Source organism: Diuraphis noxia, unplaced genomic scaffold (assembly GCF_037042655.1).
Source record: "Diuraphis noxia isolate RWA-SAM2 unplaced genomic scaffold, SU_Dnox_SAM2 contig0002, whole genome shotgun sequence".
Lineage (NCBI taxonomy): Eukaryota > Metazoa > Arthropoda > Insecta > Hemiptera > Aphididae > Diuraphis > Diuraphis noxia.
The window spans coordinates 41777100-41797831 of NW_028301712.1; the positions used below are offsets into that span (position 1 = coordinate 41777100).

At 30.5% G+C, this 20732-nt stretch overlaps 1 protein-coding gene across 1 annotated transcript in view; it reads left to right on the plus strand.

Moving 5' to 3' along the window:
• The window catches only part of yki (Transcriptional coactivator yki), a 36885-nt gene extending 24322 nt beyond the window's left edge, over positions 1–12563 (plus strand). Inside the window, exons 2-7 of the mRNA XM_015517019.2 lie at positions 6750–6928; positions 7200–7325; positions 8644–8828; positions 9301–9496; positions 9661–9758; positions 9894–12563. Coding sequence (XP_015372505.1) covers positions 6750–6928; positions 7200–7325; positions 8644–8828; positions 9301–9496; positions 9661–9758; positions 9894–9986 — 877 coding nt within the window. The 3' untranslated portion in view covers positions 9987–12563. The remainder of the gene's footprint in view (positions 1–6749; positions 6929–7199; positions 7326–8643; positions 8829–9300; positions 9497–9660; positions 9759–9893) is intronic.
• Positions 12564–20732: the final 8169 nt, after the last annotated feature.

Consider the following 20732-nt stretch of genomic DNA (forward strand, 5'->3'; position numbering starts at 1 on the left):
GAAAATCGCGGGTTATCGAAAGTCTGTTGCAAACATAATCATATTATATTCAATATCCATATTATGAATAGGTATCTAAGATTATTATAATATCTATCTATATTATAAGTTAGAATAAATGTAACACATCCGTGTCACGTGAAATGCGAATTCTGCTTCAACGTCCTTGTCGTCGTCCGGTCACGGGACAAACGGCAAATGACAGTTTTTTCATATCATTTCTCTCTCGCAGTCTCTAATTGTGTATAGGTCGCCATCTCTCATCGTCGTGTGTATATTATTACGATAATCGCAACACGTAAAAATAAAAGTATCGATTTACTTATTAGTTATTAGCTATTATCTTTACACCTTTATTATGTGTGGTAAATAGAATATAGCAGCAGTGATACACACACTGATACGCAAGTATCGGTGTATACCTATACCTATTAAATTATAAAAAAACGGTATGAGAGAAAAAATAAAAATAGATGCAACGAAAGAAACCTGTTAATTATTATTATAATCTTTATTGGGTTACCTCATATCGTGTACTTGCACGTATAATACGTGTTTAGAACGACAACGGTTCACCACCCGCGGGACGACTGTAGTGAGAAGGGGAAAACCTATTGGGAGAGAGGTGTTATGTGTGTGTGTGTGTGTGTACAACTGACAAGTGTACCTACCTTGTGTTCTCATGTACAATAATGTAATATATAAATATATAAATATATTATATATTATAATATTCAACATTCATGTTCATACTGATAAATAATAATGGATGTTATAGGTATAATATATAAGTATGTACTAAATGTACTATTATAATTTATAAGTGATGTATGCTGTAAAACACATTAATATATATAATACTTGGAAATAATTTTATATTGCGTGACTATCCGAGATGATTCATTTCGCGGACAACTCGAATGTTTCAAGTACGTGCGTTATTTTAACTTCTTATTGAAGGGATTTAAAATAAAACTTTTATGTTATACCTGCAATATATTCCATGCTAGCGTGTATAAAATATATGTTTACTGTTAATGTGTTGAAACCATTGAGGGATATCAATGAAAAAAATTGACCAAATAACTATTTTCCGATTGGGGGAGCGAGGACATGCCATTCCAACAACAACCCCCCGATGGGAGCACCTGTTGCGTATATGTACAATCTAAATTTTTTAAACCTTGGTTGTGCATACACGATAACGATATTATTATAGTAGGTATGTACAATCGGATATCGCTTAATATTGTCATACAACGAAATTATTGAATTACGTGCTCATCGGACCCGTAAATGTATTATTTACGTTTTCGTCTGAATCAGTCGGCCAGTCATTTGGCTCATGGGTTGTGTACCGGGGGTGGTCGTTAAGTCGTAATAAGTTGTATGGCATAGAACAGAGTATAACACTGTTATTATAAAGTTCCGTCAACAATTAACCCTATCTCGTGAGCCTGCAGTTGGAATGAGAAGGAGAGGGTACAATAACTGATATTTTCGCGGTGAGTGCGGTTACCGCATATGTAAACTTATACAACAGTGTGGATTTTTAATAAAAATAAAAAATCTGTACGATAGCTAAAACTAATAGCTTAAAAAAAAGGTAATAAAATAATCTACGTAATCTAACACGACACGAATTTGCCTGGTTGTGATGACCGGTGCAGGGAGAGGAGGGGTGTTAGACGCTCCAATTGCAGGCGTTGTCGTTTCCAAAACGTACTGGTTTTAGTGCCATTTATCGATATTTTAATATGGCTAAATGTTTTATCAGGATTACGGGACGATCTGCATCAGGAAAATTGTATTATCTTAGGCGTGCGGAAAGGATTATTAACCGTCGCCGACTCTCCATCGTCGAACGGCGGTCGACGATTGAGTGCGCGCCAACGAACCGGTTTCCAGCTATAATATAATAATGGCCCACCACGGCACTACACCATACCTATACTATAATATTATACTATACCGACCGCACACGCCGGTCTGGTACAATCGGATTTCGTTGTAACTTGGTTTATGCGTTTATGTTTATGCCTACCCTACATAGTATACAATATTCATTATAATTTTATGTTATGCGCGTTTTGGCGATGTAGTTTTGAACAAATTACTAACCAATTTAAGCGAACAAACTATACCTACTTGATTAGCTAAAACGGTAACCCGGTCGCTCAAAACTGTATCGCTAAAACACGTCTGTTTGTATACAAGGTGGCCGGATGTAAACTACAAAGTTTTCCATAGAAGGGCCAAAAACCGACGTACCCGAGAAAATTACACCTGTGTAGTGTGTGGTGATTACCAGTGTAACAGCCTGCCATAGATGGTAATTTGAACTGGTTTTTGATAGGGTGCATCCATTACAATTTTTTAAATATTATTTCAATTTTACCTTTTGAAGGAACTTTTCATTTTGGTCTCGGAGTTAGTAAATTAGTTTATAAGACCAAAAAATTATTCACAGTTCACCAAAAACTGAAAGGATTAAATTCACTTATGTCGGAAGCGGTATAATACCCTTTGCGATGCTTGTGCATACTTATAACTTGTGTCACGAATTAAAATTTTCAAATTTTTAATGGGTCCACCCGCCACCGTTGTTATAATATGATATTAGTGAATAGTGGTAGGTACAGTCCGTATAAAATATTCTAGGTAAATGCGCGCAAACATTAAAAAATCATGGCGCTTAAAATAAAACATGAGTCATGGTTTTATTTTCCGCCGTCATTGATAATAATATTATTATTGTGACATTATTTTAATACAATATTATTATTACAATATTATAATATATTTTGTGTCTGATGTGCAAATTTTATAAATCGCAAACGACGTCGTAGACGACGACAGCGGTGGTGGCGAGTGCTAAACACAAGGCGTTTTTTTTTTATCTCTGAAGGAAATGCCTACTCGAATAACGGATTATAATATTAAATGTACATGTAATTTTTTATTAATATAATTATTACTATACGATAAAGCTTTTTATGATTTTTGTGTGTATAATGAAAAGGCGGTGGCTCTAGATGAGATAAGGTTCTACATTGAAGGTCGGCCGCTTATCAAACCGCTCGCACGCTGAACAATAAGATGCCATTTTTATTTATCGTCACATTGTGTACTATTATTGTTGTTATTATTATATATTTTATTATTATTATTATTATTGTGTGTGTGTCGTTTTGTGTTGTCGTATACGTAAAAAAATAAAAAAAACAACTGATTAAACGGAGCGCACACGAGTGTTATTTATATTCGCGTCGCCCAAAGACCGTGGGAACGGTAAGACGCGACGGTGGCGACGACGTAGCCGCCTCACGACGTGCGACGCAATGGAAGAAGACCGACTGAGAGTGAGAGAGAAAGAGTTAGAGATGGCAGAGAGGCTGTATATAATAATGTATTAATGAGCGGGGGTGAGACGGGGGAAAAGCAGATCGACAAGCGTGTGAGAGAGAAGATTCGGCTCGAACCGCCGTCAATAGGGTCCGATTGTTAGCGAGACAATATTTACGAGCTCGAAATGTTGACTGTGTGAGCACGTCAATGGTAATTGATAACCGCGGCGCACGCTCGTTTCCGAGTGTGTGTGTGTGTGTGCAGAGTGAGTCTGTTTTGCCGAGTCTAACGAATTTACGTATTGGACCGCTACGTAAAATATTTTTTTTTTCGTCGTCTTTTTAATGTAATGCATGTCTAGCTGCTGCAGCATTGATTTTTGTAAAGTCGTCATCGAGTACAGTCTCATTTCAAGCTAGCCAAGGGGGTTCGGCTTAAAACCAGGGTTATAAGGATTACGATTTCTTCTTTCAAAAAATTTGATTTCCGTTAAAATATTGTGTGTTTTATCAAACCCAGCAAATATTCATTATACAACGTGCAATATTGTAGAGTGAATGATATTTTTAGTTTTATTAAAATCCACGAGTTTAATATATTTTTAATTTTATATATACTTTAATAGTATATATTATGGTGTTTCGTATGTATAGTGAAATTTAAACTAAGAGAATTACATCGGAGATATAACTCTTTCTAGACCGCTTCTCTAAGACAAGCTTTAAGGTTAATGCTGCCATTAATACAAAAAAAGATGCACAGCTCGACAACGTGCGGAGTACTATCATTATAATGTACCTAATATCAAGTCCAATAAAGAGTCTAAAACGATAAACTTTCGGACGGGAATAGTGAATTAATGAAATCCTGCTTATGGAATAATATAATATAGATACGTGTGAATCGTCACACTTGGATGATGAGGCTCATTGCTGGAAGATTAGTAAAGATTTATAAAGACCTATTAAGATTTAGGTAAATATAGTATTATGCTAATAAGTAAAAAAAAATTTGGTCGTATTAGGGGCACTTCTGCAGTATATCTACGATGGCAACGTCTTCCACGAATATAAAATATTTTGAGAACTTTAGCAACTCCAAAAATGTAGCCTAGCTTATACCACTGATATAATATTATATATATATGGATGAGTGATTACGTTACCTTAGGCCCCGAGTGCACAATTGGACGGTTATTAAAATGTATGTATAGTCCAAATCCGACCCATGAAATCGATCGTTTCACCTGCTTCATCATTATATTGAGCGTAATTTAAAATTATACACGATTTAGGTGATTATAAAATCACGCAGAGTGTCGGTGACGTAGTGCAACATAACTAGTCCAAAAAGCTTATCGCTGTCGGTTTGTGGCCAAATGTATTCACCGACTCCAACGTGTGCACCTGCATATTATTATGAAAATATGCGTGGATAATAATAACGCGGGTAAAATAAATATAGGCTCGTCTGTACTTTTGATTTATTCACATTATATATTGTATAGTCAACGATGACTCGTATATACTTACCATATAATGTACATTATATATCGTATAAAACGCGCGCTCGTCCGTTTCGTCGAGTCGTGTGGGCGTCACTTTCGAGTTGCAATATCAGACGCGTCGCGGCAATAATAATATCATCGAAAACTCGTAATTCATAATAATATTATTACATTATTATTAATTTAGCTGCTGTGGGTTAGCCGCGGTATTATTAATATAATATATACGCCGTTTGCCAATACCCGGCCAGTGCGCCTGTACGCGCGATGTTTCGTATAATATATAATGTGTAACAGATATAACTGACTTTTGGACTAACCTTTTTTTACATTAGTATTTTTATCTTTTATTTTTTACTACTGAAAAAAAATTAATTTAATAAAAACAATTTTGGTGGTAAAATCATTTCAAATAAAATATTTAAAATTCAATATTTTTTTGGTTAAATTAATTTGGAACGCAATAACTTTAAAAAAAAATATGATTTTTGAGAATTTGGTGACAAGAGTATATTTCTTGTTTATTATGTAATATTAAAAATTTTGTCATATACGATAAATTGACATATTTTTTTTTTTTTAGTCAAGTCTTTCTGTTACACTCTGTATACCTATTATACAAAATTATAATATGATATATTAGATACCTATGAGTAATTATTATTAACGTCTCGGAGTTCAGAGGACGGCAATAATTCAGAATTGTCTATGTGTTCTTAAAAATAATACGCTTTTTTGCCAGGTTATGCTAAGCATAGGTACTGCGGTGTAAATAGCTTGCTATATACTTTATTATTGTGATGTACAACCGGTGCTTGTGTATTATATACCTAACGTAATATTATGATATAATGTACATATATTATTATTATACATGATGTATGAGTGTATCGTTTTTCCGTCGATTGTATTAAAAAATGAACTTGCTCAACGCATTGTATACATTTGTGTTTTTATCAGAAAGTACACATCCATGAATGCACTACGTGATGATGTGTTAAAATGCCGCCAATATATATATATGTTATTATGTTGATATTGCACTAAATAGACAATAGATGCCATCGAAGATTGTATGCAATATGCATATACCTATTAAAAACAATAACCATGGCATTATTTGCCGGAATACCAAAATTATGCCAAATCGTTTTTCGAACACAATCCCGAGAAGCCGACGCACACGTCGACCACTGAAATCTCCGTCGCCCGCCCGCGCGAGTTCTCTAGTCTTTATTCTTTAAACTTAATCATTAAAGCAGTGACTAATGTCGTTTACTTGTATTATAAGCACATACACGTACCTACAATTAGTTAGGTATTTGTAAGTACCTACTAGGTCAAGAAGGTATACATTCAAATCTAAATAACGTTGTTATCTTGCAATTATTTGTTTTTGAAGGGTTACAGTCAATGGCCATTGCGTGTACCTATCCAATTGAATACATATATTATTATAAAAAATAATAAACGAATTATCTAAGTATCGATATGCATTTGATTTATATACCTATATGTACCAAGAAAAAAATTTAGTATAAATGTGCATCTCGTCATTTTAAAGAATTTGGTCGATCTATACATATTATATAAGAGGTTTATTATTCAAGAGTCTGATAGTTGTATTTGCGAGCTATGACTAATCCGTCGTCGGCGTCAAACAAGCTTGTCTGACGTTTATTTTATACGAATAGTCACTTACAATAAATTTATTATTTGCACCCCATTGAAATTGTTAATATATAATATATATATATATATATGTGTATTTGACGTGTTCAAAATCATAATTTTATTTTTCGAGACGGTCAATTATCTATGTATATTATTTTAATGTTATACTGTTCTCATTTCATTATGAAAATGTCTGACTAAATATTTTTTTCCGCTGTAGTCACCTCACCAGAACGACCCAATGGGAAGATCCGAGAAAGAGCTTGGCCGCTCAGGCAGCGAACCAACACCAGCGCAGCGCCGAACAATTGCTAAGCCCCGGCAACGACAGTGGATCGAGCACGAACGCTACCAGCACTCCTACGAACTCGCCTCCACATATTCATTCAACCCTCCAAGGTGAGTTAAAATTTTCATTCACAGATTTTATTTTCGTATCGCAGTGAAAATATTATAGTCATATATTATCTACTTATGATGTATCATGTTTTAATAGTACATATAACGCATAGTAGTGCCATGAGTCACATTTAAAAACTTTTATGTGTCTACATTATTTACGCCGTACGGTCGTCGCTAAGGCGACCAGTAAGCGCAAACAAAAACAACCCAACTTAATTTTAGTCAAATTTTAACCCCGTGCGTTTCGGCCTTTGTATATATATTATAGGAGCGAACAAAAACGTTACACTAGGACCGCTGCCTGACGGATGGGAACAAGCCGTCACCGGTGACGGCGAGACTTACTTCATAAATCACATTGCCAGGACCACGTCGTGGTTCGATCCAAGAATACGTAAGTGTTTTTTAATTATTTAGTTATCCGGATGGTTATATACCAGCTATGGTTCGCTTAGTACACGGGCATAGACCGTTTGGGCTAATAGTTCAATAGTCATAACTCATAAAGCAATATACCGTTTATGCGAGTGTTCATTAATTCTTCAAAATACCGTTTGAATGCTATAGGTTAATAAATATGGATACATGTTTATATACCAGTTGTATACCTACTGATGTACATTTTCATAATATTAAAAAATAAAAACAATATATTTAAAAAAATCATATTTAATATAATATACATATTATTTTAAAAAGTTGGACAAGTGGATTCTGTTCTGCAATAAGTACTATAAGTACGGTAGTGGCATTGTTTATAAATATCGTAACTTTCCGATGATTTTTTTTTATAAAAGTAGAAATACTTGTTAGAAATCTTCTATTAAATGTCTAATGTTAGCTATGAAAATAAAAACTTATAAATTACTAATTGATAAAAAATTTACAAAATAAGAAAAAAATCTTATGGCTATAAAATATAATTAGCATAATAAATATGTGTCAAAATATTTTGAAAAGCTTACCAATTACCATGTGCAGAAAATTATACTATAAATATTAATATTTAATGAAAATTTCAAGTGTGTACAGATGTACAGTAATTGCCTTTTGAGTTAAATCAAAAAAATAAAATCAATTTTTTTTTTAAATAGCTTTTTTTCCTATGCTTTCTACAACTTATTGGGAATTTTCAATTTTGACCTCTCAAAAGCATTAATTAAATTAAATTACAGTCAGAAATATGCTGATATTTGACGAAATCGGAATTTTAATACTCCAAATTTTGACGATAAACAGAAAAAAAACACACACACGCATCATTGTAGATACAATACATTCATTTGTTACGCTTGGAATCTAAAATAATAATTAATAATGTACTAAAAATTTAAAAAAAAATGTTAGTCTAGTAATATTGAATTATAAGTACGTATTAATATATAATACAATTAAACATTTATAAAATAAAATCATCTGTAACTGTACATTTTCATGGTTTCCGAACCATTATTATTTTAATATAGTACACCATTATCATCATCTAAATCAAAATGTTCACAATTATTATTTTGTAATGTATACCTTAATTATCTTTGTTATATTTTGATAATTGTTGAAAAAAAAAATCACATGCACATCAACGTCCTCATTTTCAAATCAGCCACTCAGATAAAAACTAATATACTCACCCAAACGACTACTGCCCTATGAACTCGCTACATCAATAATTCATACATGTACTATAATGTGCATAATGTTTGTGTTTACAGCCGTTCACTTGCAAAGAGCACCAACGTCGGGCGCCGTGCTACCTTCCGGTTCTGCGTCGTGGCTGTTGAACGGCGCTTCCGGTTTGTCACAGTCGCTCCAAGTCACCCAGCAAAAGCTCAGGTTACACTCTCTTCAGTTAGAGCGCGAACGTCTAAAGAGTCGCCAACAGGAAATCATTCGTCAGGTAAGAAGCAGCTATTATAATTTACTGTAGTGTTATAGACTTTATTAATATTAGATGATACGCGTGACCTAGAGACCTGCCCCAATCAGACCCAAATCATTAGTTGATAAAGATGATGCACGAACATTGAATATGTTGATTCAACAAACGCATTCTTTGTGCTCACTCCCATTTATTCAATAGTATTGTGAATTTATCAAAATTATCATTTTTGGAGTTGTAAAGGCCATATTCTCCAATAGATTTTTCCATGCCATATTTAAGGAGTGCAGTCTTGTGGTGATACTTCAGTTTTTTCGGTGCTTATAGTGATTCCTATTGGTGGCGCCTTTTCCCATGGGAGACGACCTGCAGTTAAGGCGTCATCGTGTCGGGAAACGTCTGATTTAATCGGCGTTTAAAATATTATCACACTGCCGTGCCAATATAATGTATTAAAATATGTATGAATATGTTTATGTTGTGTACGCAGCAAGATCTGATGTTGCGCTCGGGTCAGACGAACAACGACCTCGACCCGTTCCTATCGTGCAGCAGCAGTAGCGTAGATCATTCGAGGCAAGAATCGGCCGACAGCGGCTTGGGCCTGGGAAACAACTACTCTCTGCCACACACTCCCGAAGACTTTTTGTCATCAAACATGGACGACAACATGGACTGTACTTCAGGTAAGGGCCAAAGATTTTTTTTCCTCCAATACAATGTGGGTACATACGATAAGTCATTGTTGTTGCTGTTATTATTACAACAATATCGTAACCTGACCTAACGGTATTGATGTTTTTATTAATTTTGTTTCGTTTTCCTTTGTTCATGCACTCGTGGTGTACAGAGAGCGATAATCCGGGTCCTTCATCCGACATGTCGGTAGTCGATTCACAGGAAATGTCCACGTTGGATGTCACCGACGACTTAGTCCCGTCGCTTCAAGTAAATACAATCAACTTACTATTAGAACTATAGAATTGTAATAATATAACGAACACGTCCGATCAGTTTCGGCCAAACTCACATGCATTGTTATTGTACGGTTATTTATTATGATATTTTTTTTCTGTTTTCTAGTTAGGGGACGAATTTAGTAGTGACATACTGGATGAAGTACAATTGTTGATCGACCCGAACAATAAACCAGGATCGATTTTGACTTGGCTTTAAAAACGTTTCGCACATCAACTGTTTTTATACCTAAATTTTTTTTTTTTTATGTCACCCTAATTAAGAAATTGATACATACATGTATATTTATTTATGCGTGTGTGCGTGCGCGTGTACAAGATATGTTTGTCATATTAACCTAGTCTAAGAAACATGAACCTATGTATGTGTGTCGTATGACGAGTGAAAAATTATAAATTATGACGTTACACTATATTATTATATTAATACAATATATAGAGTATCGCTCGGGCACAGCGGCGTTACAGCGCGTATGTCACGTAACTGACTAGCGATTGTTCCGATTTAAGTTTATATAGATTATATTAAATATTATTATTATTGAATACCAATGCGCGTAAGCACCGGTGAATCAGATTACTCTGGTAGAAATTTGAATTTTGGAACTTCGTGGTAGTTGAAGCACACCGCCGCTCCATCTCCACACGAAATATGCATTTAAACAACATTTTTCATCAACCCGACGTTTATACTGACGGAAATTTCAATACATTTTTATTTTTGTTTACTGCCAAAGTTGAAAGGGTTAGATTTTACAGGGTATATTTTGATATTTTTTACTTAAACTATACATATTAGGTATTTTTAACATTTGTATTCAGTGCTCGAGTTCAGAAAAATAGAAGAGGGATGCAAAGTGTAAATAAAATTTGCGTACCTGAATATTTAAATGTCTTATTGATTAGAACATAAAGTTAAAAGGTTACGCATAATTAATATTTTTATCTAAATAATTTTTTTTTACTTCCGGGCCCTCTCTCGATTCGAGTACTGTTTGTATTTATAAATTATCTTTTCACATAATATATATCATACATGTAATAAATTATACTTATATGCAAGATAATTATTTTGATGTGAATTAGTCAAAATATCTAAAATGTTGATACCTACAACATGAATGCTGTTGATATTTCGCTCAATAGTCTCTATAACCACATCCCTACGTTTTCAGTAACCATAGGTTTTTCTATAACTAGCAAATGGTTACACATAAATTACACGACACTTTATATATGGCTATAATTTTTCCTTGCAGCTTTTGTATGAAATGCGAATACTTATTAACATTTTTTGACCGATATTAAACGATTTGCGTTAAAATAATTACCCTGCGTCTATGTGTATACATATTTATATATATGATAAATGTTATGTGTGTGTGTGTGTGTACTTGCGTTTAGATAACGCCAATTATTATCATGCTAAGATTTATTCGTACTGATCAAAACAACGAGTGCCTTAAAAAACTTAAGCAATATTTATGTAACCGTCCTTATTTGTTGAGTATATTATGTTGAATGCGCGGAAACGTTTTATTTATCTTGTTGACAGTATTAAGTTTATATTATTATATAATTTTGTTCTCATGATATATATTTAAATTATAGAGTTGCAAATGACAATCGTACTTAAGTCCTCGCTACGAGCGTATTCATCCACCTAGAGTGGAGCGCTATACGGAAGCGAGTTATCATCCCCTCTCCTGGCCACCATCACTTTTACAATAGCACACTTAAATTTGTTCATATAAAATTTATTCTCGTGCTTCATGAATCATATTGTAACAGTGTAGTTGTGTAGGTAGTTAATGATGTTATTATTACGATAAAACTGTAAATAATAATATTAATTATGAAAATAATTATATTAAGATTGTAAAACAACAACAGAAAACTGTCATCAGGCATGGGCTAGATGTAGAGTTGTTGTTAATAATATAGTTTTGTATGGTTATAAATATATAGTATATATTTACATTCATAAAAATATTACGTTTAGTTAAATTTGCTCAACTGTGAGGTTGGAATATTATTTCGATTATCTATATTAAAGTTGTACTTCTTTAACGTGTTAAGTTTAAATTAATTGTATGTTGTTCATAATGTATTTCAAAAATATATATAATTAAGTGATAATATTAGTAAAGAAAAAAAAAAAATAAAATAGAGCTTTGGAGTTATATACTTAGTTGATTATCAATTGTTCTTTTGACATTGAATGAATTATTGTAGGTGTTTTTTTACTAACTCTAAAATTTACGTTTTAATTTTAAAACATTTATTAATAATATTAAGACTGTTTGTTCTTTATATAAATTAGTATATCGATTGTGACGTATATTATGTACATTTATTATTAGTAGTTGTAAAATTGTATGTAAATGTGTGTGCAATCCGGCTCTATATTTATCTAATAAAAAAAAAAAAATTCAAAGGCGATGATGAACCATATATTGATATTATTATTAATTGTGTACAAAAATTTTATCATATAATGTAGGTACCTACGATGAAAAAATACTTCGCCATACCACGAATAAATCGTTTTAGCACTATGCCTACTAAATATATTATTAATATTGTAGAATATATTAATACGTTTGTGCCCAAAATATACTGAATATTATGCATCTCTGTATCTACATTATAATGTACCTATATTATAAATTTATATAAATTATATATACGTTGGAGAATTATGTGCCTATTTTTGTAATGTTAAACAAATTTATATAATATATATTATAAATAAATGTATTTTTTTTATTCTTAATTTGTAATCCTTTCAGATAAAACTACCTATAATATATAGTATTCTTTTCCGGCTATTAATGATTTTTAGTATTTTATTTCTTGGTTACGTATAATATATTACAAATTTACAAATATTACAAACATAACAAAACCGATACCTAGTACCAGATATTGATACCGGTAAGTATTTAGTACCTATTTACCAGTTTTACACTACAGAGTGCAGGCAACATTACTGCAACTATTTACTATATTCTATATACTATCTATTATATAATACTTATTGAAAATAATATATTATTGTTATTAATACGGAAAATATTTAGTGCGTGGTAACGTGGTAACAATAGTGTGCGCATGATGATTTTAGTTAGGTTAGGGTTGTAGATAATTCCCATTTACATTATTTTTTGCCAAACAGTTTTTTATATATATTTGATTAAAACAAATTATAGAATTAGTCTCAAATGTACTATGTTAGTTTACTTTTATAGAATTTAACCTGGTCGTTTACAAAATCTCTTCAGTCCGTAATGCACGTTGGTAGAAGTTATAATTTACGATACATGGTATTATGACAATTATTACAGAGGCTTAAAGATGTTCTTAATCAGCTAAAGAAAAAAATGAACTACCTATGGTTGCGATGTAATTGCCATCATTAATTTATTTTATTAGCTATTAAAAAGACTAACAATTAATCTACACTTGACTATGGTGGAATATAAGATTTTTTTTATAGAAGGGAGAAATTTCATGGGAGGGCGGTTAGAATCCTAGAATCTTGTTAGGTTAACCTGTGTATATGCCACTGTTTAGTGTGTGGTAATGATTAGTACCTACTTTATAGCATATTAAACTTTAATAATTTGGATGCTGCATGTCTGCATGAAGTCCCTTCGTGATGACTTTATATTTTATTAATTATATTCTATCAATAACAGCGCGAATTCATAAATTACAGTAAGTTAAAATCTCATATTTTGTTGTACATGTTGTTGTACAACAAAACATTGTACATTGTTGCGGTATACGGGTATACCACTTCATGAATAATATTTAAAAAAAATCGTTTACGTAATCATAAATCTTAATTTTGATATATTAGATTAAATACATGAGAGAAACGTTACTACTAACTGTAATAATTACTTGTATTAAATAAATAACAAGCTTATATAAGAAGGATTCGTGATGATATGTTATTGGTCAAGACTAAAATAATTTAATGTCATCATTTAGATAAATTACACAAATATGTAATAAAAACACTCTTTTAATATTATATTATTTTAGTTAAAATAAATATGAATGTTAAAAATTAAATTCAAGTGCATATTATCAGTTATACAGGTATAGAATGTCTGATTCTTATCCTAGACAAAAAAACATTTCAAGTATTTACATGTAAACTAGATTATAAAGTTAAATTACAAATGATATATTGTATACATTAATTTATAATTATTGGCTAATGGCTGTAATTAATATTTACCTAATAGTTATTAAAATATTTTTTAAACATTTAATAATAGCCATACATTCACCTATCTAATTATTAATTTATTTTCACTTTTTGTTGTAATTGTATTTTTTCAATTTTCATATATTTGTTACTATTTTTATTGCACCTAGCTTTGTTCATAATGGTTTGTTTTGTTTATTATCGAATTTCAGTTGTAGGTAATACCTACATTGATTATGAATTAAGATTAGGAACATTAAATAATTAAGGAGTGCTATACCAACATATTTTGTTTTCTTTGTCCATCTCGTGCGTGTGAATCTATATATAGTAAGTTCCTACCACCTGGCACCTACCTTTATTGTAACAAAAATATTCCGTACTCCCACAATCAGGTTCGAGCCTCTGATTCATCTAAGGAAAAGGTATCTATTATAACTAGTTTTACAATATAAAATACCGGTATGTATAATTACGGTAAGTCGGTAATTGAGCCACATTTTATCTACCTGTTTCGTTTAAAATATTTGTTTACATTTTACTATTTTAGTACTTTGAGATCGGGTCATAAATGTACAGCATAAAAAATATAAACGAATATATAACGTTTATTAACTAGGTAACTATTATTTTTTTCTACTTCTTAAAAAAGCAATTATTTTTAAATTATTAAAGATTTCACAAATTTAATATAGGTAATAAATAAAGTCAGTAAAATTAGTCAAATAATAATTATTATAAATATTATTTTTCAAAATATAATATAAAACTACAATTATTTTTTTTATAATTTAATACCGATTTTACAAACTCCAATTTATTATTTTATCTTCTAAAATATTTTTTAAGTTCATTTTTTTCCCTGTTATTTGTAATATATTAGGAATTATGACATATTAATTTTCAATTACCGAATATAATAATAAAAATTCGTTGTAAATTAGGGACTGGAACCCCGAACCTTAAAGGTTTATTTCGGTTCTTAAAATTACAAAATAAGGGTTCCGGTTCCGGTTCTGATTATCTAATACTGGTTCTTAAAAATTCATTTTTTCAAACATTACCTATTGCCAATTAGGTAGATTTTTTACTCATAAAGTCATAACTTGTATTTAAATAAAGATACAAAACCTACATCAATTCAAAAAGTATTTAAAATACATTTTAAATAGTTTTAAGAAAAAGTATTCAAGAACAAATAAAAACATTTGGAAAGTAGGTATTTAAATATTTTTGAAATACTTTTTAATTTTAAAGTAGGTTTGCAAAGTTTATTTTATAATTGCTGATTTAAAATAGTGTAATGTTACATTCAAATATATATTATTGGAGTTTTTGAACCTCCCTCATAAATTTATATGGGAAAATGAGAATAAATAAAACTTGTTATATAATAATTTGGAAATTCTTTATTATTCGGCAATTAAACAATATTATTAATAAAATTAGGTAGGCATTAATTTAATAATTTTACTATATTATTTGTAAGACCTAGCTAATAATCATAAACGAAACATCAGAAATAGAGGCTTTTAAAGTCTCAACATATTTTGTTCATGAACAAATATTATAAATAAAATAATATAATAAATTACCATCAAAAATAATCTGATACGTGACTGATGAATTATTATTTTGAATAATTTGAATTTTTAAAGTATTTAAATTTTACAATTTACATAAAAGTATTTAAATTTCTAATACAAATGCCAAATACTTTCCAAAATTCAAATACTTAATTCAAGGTATTTATCTGTTATAAATAACGTTGTACAAGTATTCTTATTCGTAGGTATTTTGTAAACATTCTTTGAAAATTGCAACTCATATAGGTATTATGTGTAAATTAATCTTTTTCGGTCGTACCTATGATTATTTCGACTTAAAAATTAAAAATACTATATTTATATATATATTATATACAAAATAAAAATATTTCTATAAAAAATAAGTATTTGATTACAAAAAATCCAATTTGAATAAGATATTCAATTATTTAAAATACAAGACTTATTCTTGAACTGATGAGAACCTAAAAGAACCGGAAACCTTATTATTCATTAGAATAGGGTTCTGGTTTTAAGCATTGTAAAATATGGACTCCGGTTCCGGTTCTTAAATTTTCTCGAAGAACCGGTTCCAAAAAATATTTCTTTCAGTTCCGGCACTTGGAGTAAATATAGTGGCTCAATCACCAGGTTAGGTTACATGTTATAAATATAAAAATATATAGTGGCATGTTGGCCCAATAACCGTATCCCTTTTTGAAAAAAGGATAATTATAGCCCAATTCCTGGACCTCCAAAATTATTTCTTTTTGATTGACTGGATAGATATTTTAATTTTTAAGATGATATACCTTATGGTTACAAATAAGAGAAATTAAGTACGTAGAACAATAATCTGAATCGAACACATTTTTTGTCATTTTGGCGTTTGACGGGTTTCTGATTTAATCGCTTCAATTAAAGGCCTAGTTATAAAGTCAAAAATCGTAGGTAAATCATAATAAATAATTGTAACGATCACAAAATATGAACTATGGTATGCTTTAATATTTTTAACTGTGACTAAAAAAAATGTGATACAATTTGTAGATATTCTAACTTCTAAAATCTAATATAATTCAAACAAGGCTTATTTTCTGAATAACTATGTACTAGTTAGTGGTATTGTTATGGAGGGGGGAGGTATGGTGTAGCCTAGGTCCTCCTAGAGCTTTTTTTGTTATAATGCACCAATCGTAGCTGTCCATAAAAAACATATGCCTTGATGCAAAAGAACTAAGAATTAATTGATGAATTATCAAAAACACCTGAAAAATTAGATCTTGTTTTATAATTAGAATTTAGTAATAATAACTAAATTAAATATTAATCTAATATGTCTTTAAGAATGTATTGTTAAATAAATAATTTTTGTATAGATGTAGTGGGTGATAGCCTGGAGAAGCCAACCGCCGTACGTTTATTTAATAAATTATCCATCCCTTAGAATAAAATCATAATTTCGCCACTGACACTGATTCTATTGGCGATTCGTAGCCACACGTATTGTTATATGGGCAAGTGGTTTGTCTGTTGCACTGCCCAGTGTCTTCTGTGATTGGATGCCACACATGGTTACAACCCATGTTGTGGCCAATGTGATTGTGCGTCGGCGGCGCGGCGCCATTTGTATGCCATGAACCACGATCGACGATCGATTCCTATTACTTTCATTGTTGCATAACCTTAATTATTTAAAATTTAATAATTATAGATGATATTTTTAAATTGAAAAGTTCACTTATAATATTAATATAAAAAATAGATTTTGTTGATTAGAAATAACATCACCGTTTTTATTACTATCATTGTATTTCTATGTTATTTTTGCTTAGATAAAGTAACTTATATTTCGTTACAATATTCTGTTCCTAATATAGCAATGGTTCAATTAGCATTGTATCATAATAAATGTGGAATTTCGCGGGTTTAACGGGGGGTGGAGTGAGGGTGTGAAAGGTGGAGAGGTGGACCGTCCCCCCCTCGGGGCCATGTAAAAAAATATGAAGGCGATTGGAAAATATAAATATGATATGTAATTATATATACAAAATATTTTCGCCACCCCCGCCTTATGGCTTCTCAAGGATCGCCCTTGTATAAACAGTTTGGATAGTAATTTTTATGAAAGTCTGGAAAATTAAAATAGTAAATAAATGATGCCCAGTAAAAAATTTTTTTAAAGTTTTATATTTTTATAATAGGAATATGAAGACAAAAAAATGTGTTGTTATGTTGACGACCGAACTCTGTTTTTCACGGCCTATTATGTTTATGTATATATCACAATCAACTACCCTATACCAGTGGTTTTAAACTGGAGTGTCATTATAGTCTGTCACGTATGTTTATTTTCATATTTACCTACCAATTATTAAGTGTTCTAAATATAAATATATGACATTATTATGGCGTCATAACGTGATGGTAAAATCTACAGATACCTAAGTAAAAAAATTGTGAAGACAGTCTCATTATCTATTTACTTATTAAAATAGGTTATATTTTTACTTTTTAAAAATACATCGATTGTTTTAAGAATGTTGCCTTTTTATGGATCCGTAAATTAGAGCGTCATCATAAAAAAAGGTAGAGAAGCAATGGAGTTTAGACTATATATAGACATCAGAGCTCTACTTAACAATTTTGAAGCAAATTAATTCAAATAATAAATTCCTATTTCTTTTGCGTTTTTTTTATTTAATTTAAATTTTAAAATTATAAATAAATTATTAGACAAGTACTTAAGTATTTTTAATATTTAATGTTGATTGATATAAATAATAAAATACATTTTACTGTATTAGAGCAATATACAGAATGTCCCACGAGGATTTATTATCCATTGCGATATCTCACGCAATAATGGAGATATCAAAATTCTGGTTTTATTATAAGATTCACAGGGTTAAGAACTACAATTATTTCATTATTAAATTTATTTTAATGTTTTTGTAAAAAAATTAAAAAATACATTATTTCATTTAATTATTTCCAAATAAATTAAAGATATCAATTTTGTAGAGTTTATTTTTCTGAAAATATTGACGTTTTAACATTTTATTTCCATTAATTTCCTGGTTTTTGATATTTTTTTCTAGTTTTGAAGAAATAAAATATGATTATAAATTTATTACTATTTAGGAACATGGAAAGTATTCAGTTGACCGTATTTGAATGCGCGCGGAGCAGCGGGATACATGTTTGATAACATTATGGTGTTGAATTTAATTTAATTCCCTATTTTTCTCGAAACTAAAAAATGTATTAAAAATTAGGAAATTAATGAAAATAAAATTTTGAAACGTCAACATTTTCAGAAAAATAAAATCTACAAAATGGCTATCTTTATTTATTTTTTTTTGGAAATAGTTAAATATAAAAAATATTTTTTAACTTTTTTACCAAAACATTGAAATAAATTAAAATATGAAACAATTGTAGTTCTTATCCCTGTGAGTTTTATTACAAAACCAGAATTTCGATATCACCATTATTTCGGGAGATATCGCAATGGGTAAATCCTCACGGGACGTCGGGACACCCTGTATAGGGATCCTAAACATGTAGAGGCTGAGCCCCTCTAGCCTCCCCCCACAGATCTGGGTATATATAGAAACGATTATTTACGACACTTTTTTAATGTTTGATCTAAAAAGTATATTATTCCCAGCATGCCAATTCTAACCAGCCGCGACATAATATTATCACCTGTAGTCGAAACAAATATAGGTACACACCAACTTCCTATACCAACATTTCAGAATAAAATATGCCCGTTTCACACAGCGGTTAGATGTTCCAAACAAGCCCGGATTAAGGATTAATATTGAGCCCCGCGATACAAACAATACACTTATAGTTTCAACTTTAAATTAAAAATAAATGGCATCAGTACGTTTTACTACTGAATATAATTGTATTATTTTGATCATCCATCAACCAATACAATTTCCAGAAGCACCCATAGTTAAAATTTATTTTTTGAGCGTTAGAGATTAATATTATAGTTCCAATGCATATAGATCAAAAATATCTATTATCGATGATTATACCATATAATCGTAGATAATAAAGATATACAGATAATGTATGAATTATCAGAATATCAATAATAGGCCCCCAAAATCAATGAGCACCGAAACTGTGCTCTCTTCTGTCACACTTAATCTGAACTAGGTTCAAAGTCCATTTTCTGTTCTATTTTAAAAATTATGAACTTGCACAACATAACAACAGTTGTACTAAAAAACTTATACCAGAGACGGATAACAACTTAGTGTTCGTGCGAAACGATAACGTTATTTCTATTATTAAACGACCTAAAAAGGATAACATCGTAACACGTTTCCATAAACCTAAGTCTGATTAACAGCGTAATTGACGATAAGAAATAATAAACTAGAGAAATATTAATTTTTATATTTTATTTTATACATTCTTAGATGAATATAATATATTATATTATATCAATTTCTTTTCGATTTTTTTTAGTTGATATTAAATATTAATAGACAAATGAGTAAGTAGTAAATAATTGTGAATTAATATTAAATACTTTCTGGCTCTATGGATGTAATTCTGGGGAAACGCAAAAAAAGCCAAACTTAATCAAAATTCAAACCTTTCAACCTTTCAAAATATTGCTGTAAGGAAATGATCAAATACTCCCCCATATTATGTATAAAATCACATACTCCACCTAGATTTAAATCTAAAGACATTAAATGAAAAATTGAAATAGCCAAGGTTCTTTCAGTCACCGTTGAATTAAATACAGTAAAACCTCTAAATAGCGAACACTCATGATGGGGCCATATAAATTATCCACTATTGAGAGGTGTCATGCGCAGTCTGCTATTGGGAAAAATGAATGAAAATAAAAGTTTATGTTTTTATTACTCATAAAAAAAAAAAAATATACAAGATATATTATTAGGTAGGTTAGGTTATTAGGTATTCGATAATTACTAACGGTAGATACGGCACATATGAAGTTGGGAATTTGTGCAATATGTGTATTTTTGTCATATCTATGGTTCGTTTAGGTTTATTGATTGTAGGATACCTAAATCATAAAGATAAATTTCTTTATCGGAAATATATACAATATAAAAATACAATATACACAATGTATAAACTTTTTTTTTCGTTAGTATCGAGAACCGGAGGAGGA